The following is an 11,431-nucleotide window of genomic DNA, read 5'->3' on the forward strand; positions in this document are numbered from 1 at the left end:
AAAAGGTCTAACATGTTATTTATCATCTAACTGCTTTTTTTCTGCCGATCGTTTCTACTCATATCTCATAAGGCGGGAAAAGAAAAGCGGATAGAGAAGCGTAGCGCGCAGCCGACAGGTTAAACAGGTTCACTATTGCGGGATATTTGAAATCTATTCGCGTGTTATTTGTACTCTACTTTGTGCTGTTGGATAATAACATACTTGACTGGTTCATCTTCCGTATTGGCTGGGTTGTTCAAAGCCGGGATAAGATAACCCAGGGTAAGTATATAATCTGATCTTAGAGCTGAAAGCTTTGGCAGAAAATTCAGTAAAATTATTTTTTTTCCTCGATTGGACGCGTGGATGCTCTAAAAAGAATATAGAAAATTATCCTAAAAAGGCTTTTGAACAAAGGAATAAAGAAACAAATTAAAATTCCAAGACAAACGGCCTTCGAACAACTAGGCCTATCAGCTGGAGAGTACTAACACCCCGGAAACTCCGAGAAATATCCATGTTTGCGTCAGGTTTTGTCCTCGGCACTTTTGTAAAATTGGGAGTACTACCTCGAGTAAAACACTCATATGGACAGCGTTCTTCGGCTTTTAGAACGGCTAGAATTTGGAACAATTTTCCCTAATGAAATAAAGGACTGTTCTTCCATGAGCTCATTCATTAACGAACTCACAAGGCGCCTGGTTGTTTTTGTATCCATTGCAGTCATTTATATGTGTAGAACATTTTGTAATTTACGGGTCACTTTCTACTCTTTTTGGATGTTTTCTTATTGTTTTTTCACGAGGGCCTCATGTAGACTATCTTGTGACATTTCGTGCTGCCCTTTTTCAATGTACATAAGAAACTCCCGCACGATTTGTTTTTTAGGAACTGTAAGTGTATTATACACTATTATTACGGTGGGTTTGTATGAATATGAATAAAGTTTTAACGGGGATTGGAAGTTGGTGAGTGGAAGCAAGCTGAGCTTTAAAAAATGGCAGACGACCGCTGGCGCTCCATCTAGTGATGGAGATAAAGTGGTGATATCAAGGGATTTCCCAGCAAAAACGCAAGGCCTGTTTAATGATCTTCAGTCAAACAATCAAAATAGGGCTTACATTTGTGAAATGCCTAAAGGTAATACCATCTCCAAAACGCACATGGTATATTTTAGAACTTTAACTCGCAGATTACTGAATACTTGATCAGTCTAAGTTTTTGTTTCGGAGCTGATTCTTCTTACATCATGTGTTAACAGGGGTACTCTTGAGGGAAATTTTTATTGTGAAAAAAGGGAAAGATAAACTACAATCTCCTCTATATTATCGAATGAATCATAACTGAAATCGAAGCTGAAATCCATAATCTTATAATTCCAATGCAATCTTTTTCTCCTCCCTTGCCATGTTATCAGTTGTCTGCCAAATTGTAATGTATGTTGTGTTTGCGTATTACAGTCAAGCAAACAATGTGCGTACATAGAAAACGGTTCTTAAATCACCTGCTCTTCGGAACGGAATCCTGTTTTATTGTTTTTTTTTTTAATTTCTAATAATAGAGACCAATTTTCTTTTTTTTCCTCTTTCAGATTCTTCATGAAGTCAGCTTAAAAAAAACAATAAAAACAAACAAACAAACAAACAAAAAACAGAAAATATAGTAAGGCTTTAATTCTGACGATGGAGATCTGTTTTGTTTGTTTGTGCTCAGTTTAAATTTGTCTCATTTTGAAAGAACAATGAAAGTGCACTTCCATGACAATGAGTTACTAACGAAATTTTTTGCATTTTTTGGGTATTGAGGTTTCATTAATGCTAGATTGTTGTTTCCTTTGGTTGATTTCCAGTCAATAGCCGCGGTCGAAAACCAACAAAATTCAAACATCTAATGTTTTAAGTGCAGCAATTATCTTTCGATACGGTCACAGAAAAAATGGGACTGAGAAGGAGGCACCTGGTCTAGGCATTGGATAAGTCAATCTTACCTAAGCTTTTTTGTTATTGGTCTCACGAACGGAGGCAGGTTTTCCAAGAAATCTGATATTTTTTGGCTGTGCGAGATGGAAACGCATAGCGGAACATGACTCTTGCAGTCCCTATGGCAACTTTTTCAATAAGGGAAACGTGAGTCAGTCTTCCTATAGTGGTTTTTGATACAACAGTTTTGTCGTGGCCAGATCACTCTATGAGTGCGTTGACATGCAAGGCAATTTGATGACGGTTAGATTGTTAAAGTTCAGGATAATACAATAATCAGACTGACCAAACATTGTGTATCCGTTTTTCATTATAAAAAACCTTATAAAGTAAAAACCATTTTAACACAACACCTCCATATGTTACTTTTCGTTTATTCAATCAGTTGTTCTGTAAATGTGCACTTGCGTTCCAAGGGTACGAGTAAACGAGTTTGAGTCAGCTGATAGTAAATGACTGGAAAAATGGGATGGAATCAAGGGAAAATCTGATTTTGTCCTAAGGAGAGGGATTCTATCGAAGTGTAAGGAAGAAGTGTACTTGTAAGCTGATCCTAAAAAAAACTTTCAGCTTGCGAGAGCCAGATCTTGCATGGTCATCACCACTTTTTTGTTACGGCAAACGTATTATCTGGGTATTTGCTTAGTTTAAGCCTTAGATTACGACAAGCGTCCTGGATATTACCAGAACAGGCGTTGTCGGAAGTAGCGGGCTGAAAACAGAATAAATAGGTGTAAATTCTGAGTCAGCTTTTCGAACTAAAAAGAATCTAATAAGTGGTCAGAAGAGTTGGGGCTGCCCATCAAGAATGCCTGCATACTGAAAAACTTACTACCAGTAGTTTGAAATTGACGGTTTAAAATTGAATTTTTCCGAGAAGGGCTGGACTTGATATTAACGAAATTTGTGAACGATGTTTCCAACATATCACAAAAATTTCAGAAACATTTAAAATCTTTCACAAAAATATAATACAAAAACTATAGTCCTTTAAGAAAACTTCACTCTGCCATTTCTTGTGCAACAAAACTTTGAACTTGTTTCAAAAACTTCAAGAACTCCGGAAGTTTTGCAACAATGGCATCTGGCTCCCAGTCCTTGGTGCAAAGTGTCTCATCCCACTCTTTATAGTGCAAATGAAGATCAGTCTACAAACGAATACAAACAATGACGTGTAAATAAATAATTTTCTATGAGTAGAAAAATAGTCGTTATCTAATTCAAGCTTTTCTATTGCTTTTTTTGGCTGTTTTCGTCCTACGCTTCCAGCAAATCATACACAGTTTCCTTCGGTTTCGCTCTCGCAGAGTTTTTCGTTATATCATTTCCTCATCTATAATGTACATCAAAAAAACGTGTCGATGAGAATTCCGATGCAGAAATAATAAAATTTAGTGGAGAGAAAGGGTTATTCCGTGCCAAAAAAGTGAAAAACAGAGAATTTTGATGGTTGATAAACAAAGGCACTCATAAAGAGCCAAACGAACACGACCTCTAAACGGCGTCACAGGCTCATGCAATTATGCTAGACTTTGAAAACATTTGTTCGCGCTCATCCATCCCAAATTACATTTGAAACCATGTGTTTACTCTAAGTATCTAAGTATAGCCCTGTGAAATAAGAATAAAAAATTTGCTGGTGGCATATGGAGAACTGTTTTAAAATACGTACATGAATAACTTTGTATGACATGATAAATGGAAGCTTAGACGGAACAACACTCGGTGATCAAATCATAGCTGGAGTTCCACGAGGAAAAATGTTGTTAAATCCAAAAGAAACGCAGAAAGAAAATTTGAGTGACGTTTACATGATATGCAGTACCTACTCTACTTTAAACAAGGTAAGCCCGCCTATTTGTATAGTGTCCACGAGTAATCATAAAAAATTTGAGGCCATGTTGTAGAATATTAATATTAACGAACACATCATTTTGACCGGCTTGGCCCGATGGAACTGTCCCTACCGATTCTCTGGAGTCTTCGTTTAGGATGTCACTTCGCCACGAGCTTTCCTTGGAAAGAATGATCGCGTATCCCTCATTGGCGGTGTACAAAGTTCGTTTGGAGGAGCGTTTATGGATCAAGTGAAATCCCTCGGGTATGGTTTCTTCTGGAAGGCGGAGTCCGAAATCATCTTCATCATCGAAGGTGAGTCCAGAGAGATACTTTGACATGATAAGTCTTGTTTCTTCATCTGGTGCATAGTCTGCGTTGACCGCACGATCTACAGAATTATTGAGAAATGTTACATTTTTGTTCGATTAGTGGACATTATAATTTAGATATTTAAAACAAGCTCCCATTTTGTAAGGACATAAATATAAATTATAACTTGAGGAAAAATGGCACACCGGACCTCGCCCGAGTTTTAGTGGAACTAATGGTTTTAAATATAGCTTTTTCAACCAAATCATTGATAATGGAAGAGTTCACCAAGTAATATTCGAGACGCAAACAGTATTACAGCCTTAAAAAGGAGCGTTTTAAATTTTATTAAGGATAATTGGAACTTTTATCTTTATATTTGTATATACTTTTCTTACATCTTAATAAGTGGGAGATCCCTAACATGGTGCGCCAGTGCTTTAAATTTAAATCAATTTAAGCCTATTTTTCATCTGGTGGAGTGAATCTGTAATTTGTTCCGTTGACGTGAGTTTGTGCCGGTATGTTTCAGATTTTCAAACTGACGTATTACTCAGTAACAATGACCTTTTCTTTCCAAGCTTACAGCAGTATGTTTATCGTATATTACAGCAATGAGAAGACTAGCCTCACGATGTGTCATATTTTCTCGTTACATAGTACAGCGTGGAGCATGATGGTACAAAATAGCCAAACGACTAATATTCAGACAATTTTTTTAATTCTCGTAACAAACCTGCTTTAGATCTTAACTACCCCCTTTTTACGTTGGCCATAAGAAACTTGCAGCGCTCGCGAATATATAACACAGGGAGGAATGGGGTGTTTCAAGAAAACCTGAGGAGGATTGTAACGCATATTCTCTTGACAAGTTTTCTTATTATCAAATCTTTTATCGAATTCTTCGTTTCCTAGTTCCCTTTGCTGGCACCAAACTCGCACAGAGTTTTGATAGTGTATGTTCTTAGAATAGCAATTAAATAAAATCAATAATATTTCAAAGGTCAGTGCGATACCAAATTATAAGCGTTTCACACCCACCTGTTCGCCCTCGAATGGTTAACCTGCAATCAAATTCACAACTGGGAAACAAAATATCGGCTTGTAAATATCTTCGAGATGGAAGAACCAGCCATCCTTGGCATCTCGACCGTGTTACCTCGTCCTCAAAGTGAATTGTCTCGAGGATATTCTTCACGTCGCTGAAAGGGATTGGAATATCCTCCAACTTCTTATTTATATCCGCCTTTGCCACCCACACCTATATATCAAAGATTATACAAGACACGATCGTTTGTTGAATATGATCCCCTTAGAAACACTTATTTTAATGCAATGCAAGAATCTGTTTTTGCGTGAGATTCGTTATTTTCCTGTTAATTAGCTTGTTAGAAAAACTTAAGAGCTGTTTAACTATATATCTTAATGTAGGGGACTGGATATCATTGTATATCGCTCTATATATCATTCTTGGAGGTTTTTTAACCGAGTCTTTTTTCCCAAAGCTTTGCCAACTCCCAGTTTTAAGCTACCAAGAAGCTCTTAAAAAGTGCAATATTGCCACCCTCTACCAACGGCGCCAATTGCTGACGGAGCGCCTATTCAGTGAGATCAAAGACAACACCTGCCACAAATTACATGGCCTTTTGCCGTCATGTAATCTTAGTACCGTAACCTTAAGGAGAAAGCGCGCTTTTTAACGTACCTTTTTGCAGAAAAAATAGACTGAAGAATAGTTTTATCATGTACAACGCGGCTTTTTCCTAACGGCTTTAACATATATAATGCGGCTATTTCTTAAATTTCACTATGTACAATACATATAATGATATATATCAATAGTATATTTTCTCCTCCGTTCATGAGTTTTAATGTACATATGTAGTATTTTTAGCCCTTTTTTATTTAGTTTTTTATTCTTTTTTGTATTTAGTATTAATTAAAGATTTGTACAGTCCATAATCCATCCTTGTGGTTGCAATGGATTTTTAATAAAGCTATGCTGCTATCTGTTAGGTTTATCAGCTGGTGTATTGATCTATTTTATATTGTGTGGATCACCATTTCTAACCACGATGTCGCCGTACCTTGCATCGCACTTGGTGCCCACATGGCGTCGAATATGTTAAATCATATCTCACTTTAAAATCCTCAGGCGTCGTTTCGCACAAATTACCCTCCAGGATTTTCTCATCGAGATTCACACCTTCTTTGAAGGCCACTTTCCAATAGTTTTCTGCTTCTGAAGATTGAAGCTTTGCTGTAACCTCATCAATACTCCATTCCCCTTCAGTCACTTCCTCTACCAGAAAAAAAAAATAGGAAGAATACATTTTTGTTCTCATCACTTTTTTTTGTTACTGATGCATCGGATATTTATGGTCAACTCCTCTTCATATAACAAGATTCAGTGATAAAAGTCAGGCCTGATGCACTATATCTAATTAATCCTTAATTCATTTGCAAACAATCGTCGTATAAGTTCTTTTCCTGTTCTTTATCAGCAAGAGCTCGTCCTTAACAAAGAACAAAACGAGTGTAAATCAAGTTTTTCTAACTTTTTGTATTAAAGTCGTTTACGCAGATGAAAACTATTTTGGAATTTCACAGTTTCTCGTCTGTCCCTGAAAATAAGAGTTTTTGCAATAAGCTAACAGAAGAAGTAGAACGGTTATGGGTGAAATTACCTTCATCGGCTCCCCGGATGATAGCCTTTCCCAAGTGACACCACATGTCAGCCTTCGGTTGCTGTTCGGTTTCATACTTTATTTGACGTAGTGCCTTTAATGCGGCATCCATAATTTGCGAGTGATAACCATCGGTAGAACTATTTGGTTCCTAAATTAGATCAATCTTCAATTTCAAATTCTGTTTGACGTTGCAAAATGCATTAAATATGCGTTAACAACCAGTTTTTCACTAAAAAGGGTATGCGATAATTTCGAAACATTTTCATCGTTAATGAAACTAGACGTACATGTAGTTTTAGCCTGGAAAAATTATTTTCTTGTGCTGCACTTGTGTATCTGCAGAGTACAGTTAAAAAATCTGCGGCATCGACGGGCAAATGAAAGTCTAAGTTGGTCGTAAAAATGTTTTTGATAGTCTTAGACTCCGGTGAATAAAAAGTTTCATTTATCACATAACAAAAATCCCCTTATGATTGGCCGTTTGTGATAGCGTGAGCAGGGCCAAAGAGTGAAAGCCGTACAGCCCTCGAGAAGTGGGCTAAAAGAAGAAAGGAGGAAGAAGGAATTGCTCGGCCATATGAAACACTATCTGAGTTTATTACGGAAAATTTTTTGATAATATATTCATAGCTAACTGTCTTAGCGCGTTCCTAAACTACATCGCTTTTAATATTAACTGTTATGAACAAACCTGATGTTCATAGTCCTCAGTAGGTTTCAGTCGACACTGACTTTGCAGTCCTGGAAGAACCATACGATCTCCCTCAGAAACTTGCTCCAGCTTCAGCTTACAATCAACTGGCAGATTACAGCCATCAATGAAACGACATACTTTGTTGAATTCGTTTTCCACTCCCCTTAGTCTTGCTCCAGCCTTGAAAAACAACGAATTTTATTATTGCATAAGCTGTTTTAAAATCAGCAAATTAAAAGTAGTAGAGCATTATTCGCAGTGTTCAAAGCTATACCAGACACCTTGTGATTTTCTAAAACAGGCGTCTTTTTATTTTCTCAAGTATTCTCCATATTGTGCATTCTTTTATCAGTCGAACTTGAATGTGCGGTACGTTCCTTGATCATCTTGCTCCTAGAGGTGAAATATTTCTACGTGCATGCAAATTATTTGCACATCAATAAAAAAAAGAAAAACATAACAAAAAACCGAATAATATATAATGCCTGTTTTAAAGGTGTTTACTCAAGCAGACCTGCCCTGTGTGAACAACTAATTATTTTCAAGAGTTTCAGAAGTGAAAGACTACAATAATACTTTGATCAATTTGATGCATGAAGATGAAGGAAGACTCCAGTTGAGACTAAAGGAAAGAACTGACCAGTTGGCTGATTCTCCGAAAACATGAAAAATCGCCTCCCGATTCGGGAACTCTACATTTCTAATTTTCATTCCCTCAATTCCTTTACGGAAGGTCGACTTTCCGAAAAGCTAATTTCATTGTGAAAAAAAAAAAAATTGGCACAAGCGTGCAAACGACTACCGTGGTTGTCTTTACAAAGTTTTCTCTTATCAAGTTCAAGAATTTGAACTCTGTGCGACGTGTCTCGGAGGACAAATTTCTAGGAGACAATTCCTAGGAACTTGTCCTTTAAAACTCCCCCTCCCCCACTACAATTTTTTTTGCAGCATTCGTGCTCTGTGATTGTGCCCCCGCCCTTATGTCTTTTTCATTTGTTCCCAAAACCTGTTTTCCTGGTGTGTTTTTCACGCATCATTTTTCTCTGCTATGTGTTTCAACAAAATGCACTTGAAACATATCCCCATTATTGAGCCCACCTTGATGAACAGCGATACCCATCATAACGCTGACCATAATCAAAACGATTGCAATGGAAATGGGAATGCCCATCATGATAATGATAATGTTCACGAAAGCACAAGATCGACCCTTATCATCATTTCAGTTCTCAAAAGAGATTTACAAAGGAATATTTTTGCTTTTAATTAATATTCTGTGAAGGAATGAACTTACGATGATAGTGCTAATGTGCAGTTTGGCCTGTTGTCGTTGCTGCTCAGTCCCACCAGCTATATATACTTCACCGTCTTTCCTTATGACTTTTGCACCAGTTTGAGTGCTGATGTCACGGAGATTATCGCCTCCTTTACCCATTACCAAGCCTTTGTAAACTTGAGGAATCTCCACATGTTCACCAAGGGAACGTGCGTCGTTTCTCTTACGCTGTATTTCTTGCTATTATAATGAACGAAACTGATTTAACTTAGAATACGAATCTCAATCAGTTTTGGACAAGATCAGCAAAAATAAGCCTGAAGGAAATAAAGCTCTTAAAATTTGGTAAACTTGGCTCGAAATTTTTAACCCCAGTGTTAGCGCCTTCTCATTCAATGAAAGTGAGTTTGTCTTTTTATCAGTAGAAACTTACCACCTTCTCTAAAATAAGATTCTTTGCAAGTGCTCGTTGCTCAGTATCGCCCCTTATTAAGAAGCTGTCCTCATCTCTCCTCGAGGTGATCTTTGCTCCAGATTTCGCCATGATCTCTCTAATGTTACAGCCTCCCTTACCAATTACATGGCCTTTCAAATCGCTTTGCACCTCAACTAATTCACTCTCCACTGCCTCTTTATTTTGTTTCTTGAGGCGGTTGTAAGCTGATCTGTCAAACATAAGAATAGTTTTACCACAATTGGCATTAATGTCCCAATCTGATTGCCAATTGCCGTTGGCATTAAGAGTACAGACCACGCCGCTCGAGTCAACGTGTCACGCAATGGTCACGCAAGGAGAGAACCTTTTTCTTTGACGTCGATATTGAGATAAAAAATCGACAGTGGCTTAGAGCGGTCTGTTTAACAAATAGCTTCCAAGTTGCCATGCGTCTGTTCAGTAATAGATCACAGAGGACGTCACAACGTGGTAAGAACAAAAAAGTGACACACGAGGCGCAGCATTTGTTTTATATAATAAAGAATTAAAAAACGTTTTAATGATGACGTCATCTATACGTCTGTCCTCCAATAGATCATAAGTGAGAACCAATCAGAATGCGTGCATAACTGAGCTTATTATGTAAACTTCTATCGACAACGAAATTCGTCATCACAGTTTTTAACTGTCGAATTGTTAATAAGCCCCCTTTTCGATTGTGTGACACGACAAGCTCTGCAATGGAACATTAGGTTTGAATGACTGTGTCTCGTAGCATCAACCAAACACCCGTTTTAAAAATAACAAACCAGGTTAATTAAAAAAAGTTTAAAAAAATTCATACTAAGCTAGTTTGTTCAGTAAGGAATAATATTTATCCAAGATGATATTTCATTAAGAAAATTTATATATAATGAAGGCAATAAGACTCAGAAATTCGCCACGATTATAATAAATTGCCCTTGTTTGATAATTTATACGTGTTATGATTAAAACTGTTTAAATTTATACATTATACAGTGTCGTGACTAGAAAAAAATTTGCATTTGTCACTTTGGTGTTTTGCCGGCGCGGTATCACAATACTTGAGTATGGTTGATTATAAACACTCTAACCGATACTTGCAGTTACAAACCTCCTAGTTTTCAAATTGACCTGGTTTATGATAAAGAAAAAATAAAACTTTCCGGTTGTCATTGTAACATCGGGACTGTATACAGAATCTGTTTGAATAAGTGATATTGGAAACCGAAGTAAGACGAGATCTGATGAGTACATATGAATTCGAAAAAATTTTAGACACCAGCCGAGGACGAATCGAAAATTAATTTGAAAAAAGAACGCACCCACTTTTCTTTAAGCAAATAAGGTAAGGAAAGAAAGTAAAAGGGTTCCCTACTTTTGCACCTAAATAGGAAAGTTGAAGACATTTCAAGCAAGAATTTAAAAGTTGATTCGATTACTTTACTTATAACTTCTTACCCTCCTTTCGAGTCATTCGATCGTCTCCTATCAAAACCACGACTTCCCATCGGTATCAAGCAGTGCTCGCTCTCTGTTAAGTAAGTTGCAGCTCTTGATTTCAACCTAAATATCGAACGATTCGCCAAGGATTATCATTCGTGAGAACTGAAAACAACCTAACCGGAAGCACTTCCGGAAAGTCCTTTGTCACCAGTTTCCCCCGGAAAACTTGAATTAATCTCGTGCCAGTCTTAATAAAGTGGCTTGGATACTCGCTCAGGCCAGGCAAGCAAGCATGTGTACAGTAGCTAGCGGGCCGCTGTGTGGCATCACATAGCTTGTGTATTCCAGAGTGTAGCCTGACCACGCACCCCATTGCAGTACTACCGGATGTTTCTTCGCACGAAAAGCGGATAAAATGTAATGACAATGGGCTCAGTCAAACGATCCATAAATGACCACTTAGGAAATGGCCACTTGGGAACGACAGCAATAACGACTTCAAAGATACGCGATAATCTAACCGACGCCTAATCAGACGCCGACGCCTAATCAGACGCCTAGTCAGATTATGTAGTCAGTGGGTGGATGATGAGGGCGATGGTTGTTTTCATAAAGCAAAGCTATTGCTCACAAGTTTTACATGGCCAATTTTGCCGTTAATTGCTTTAAACCGGTGAGAATTATATTCCACGAGAGGTTCACTTTGTGGTGCAGTGGTGACGAGACCATACCTTTGGCCCAGAAATAATGTTTCGAAGC

General features: G+C 37.6%; 1 protein-coding gene across 1 annotated transcript; it reads right to left on the minus strand.

Moving 5' to 3' along the window:
* Positions 1 to 2,326: 2,326 nt before the first annotated feature.
* Positions 2,327 to 10,834, minus strand: LOC131784171 (uncharacterized). Its single transcript, XM_059100971.2, has 9 exons — positions 10,688 to 10,834; positions 9,203 to 9,434; positions 8,788 to 9,009; positions 7,491 to 7,673; positions 6,797 to 6,947; positions 6,197 to 6,411; positions 5,151 to 5,370; positions 3,929 to 4,188; positions 2,327 to 3,109 (listed from the first exon to the last, which is right to left on the minus strand). Exons 1-9 carry the CDS (start codon positions 10,735 to 10,737, stop codon positions 2,963 to 2,965), a joined length of 1,680 nt encoding a protein of 559 aa, XP_058956954.2. The 5' UTR covers positions 10,738 to 10,834; the 3' UTR covers positions 2,327 to 2,962.
* Positions 10,835 to 11,431: the final 597 nt, after the last annotated feature.

The sequence above is a fragment of the Pocillopora verrucosa genome, chromosome 13 (assembly GCF_036669915.1).
Source record: "Pocillopora verrucosa isolate sample1 chromosome 13, ASM3666991v2, whole genome shotgun sequence".
Lineage (NCBI taxonomy): Eukaryota > Metazoa > Cnidaria > Anthozoa > Scleractinia > Pocilloporidae > Pocillopora > Pocillopora verrucosa.

Excerpts from the sequence above, each read along its gene's own strand:
- LOC131784171 (XM_059100971.2), bottom strand. The coding sequence starts at position 10,737 with ATGGGAAGTCGTGGTTTTGATAGGAGACGATCGAATGACTCGAAAGGA. Across the intron at positions 6,412-6,796 it reads CATCCGGGGAGCCGATGAAG|AGGAAGTGACTGAAGGGGAA; the intron begins GTAATTTCACCC and ends TTTTTCTGGTAG. Across the intron at positions 4,189-5,150 it reads AACCATTCGAGGGCGAACAG|ATCGTGCGGTCAACGCAGAC; the intron begins GTGGGTGTGAAA and ends ATAATTCTGTAG.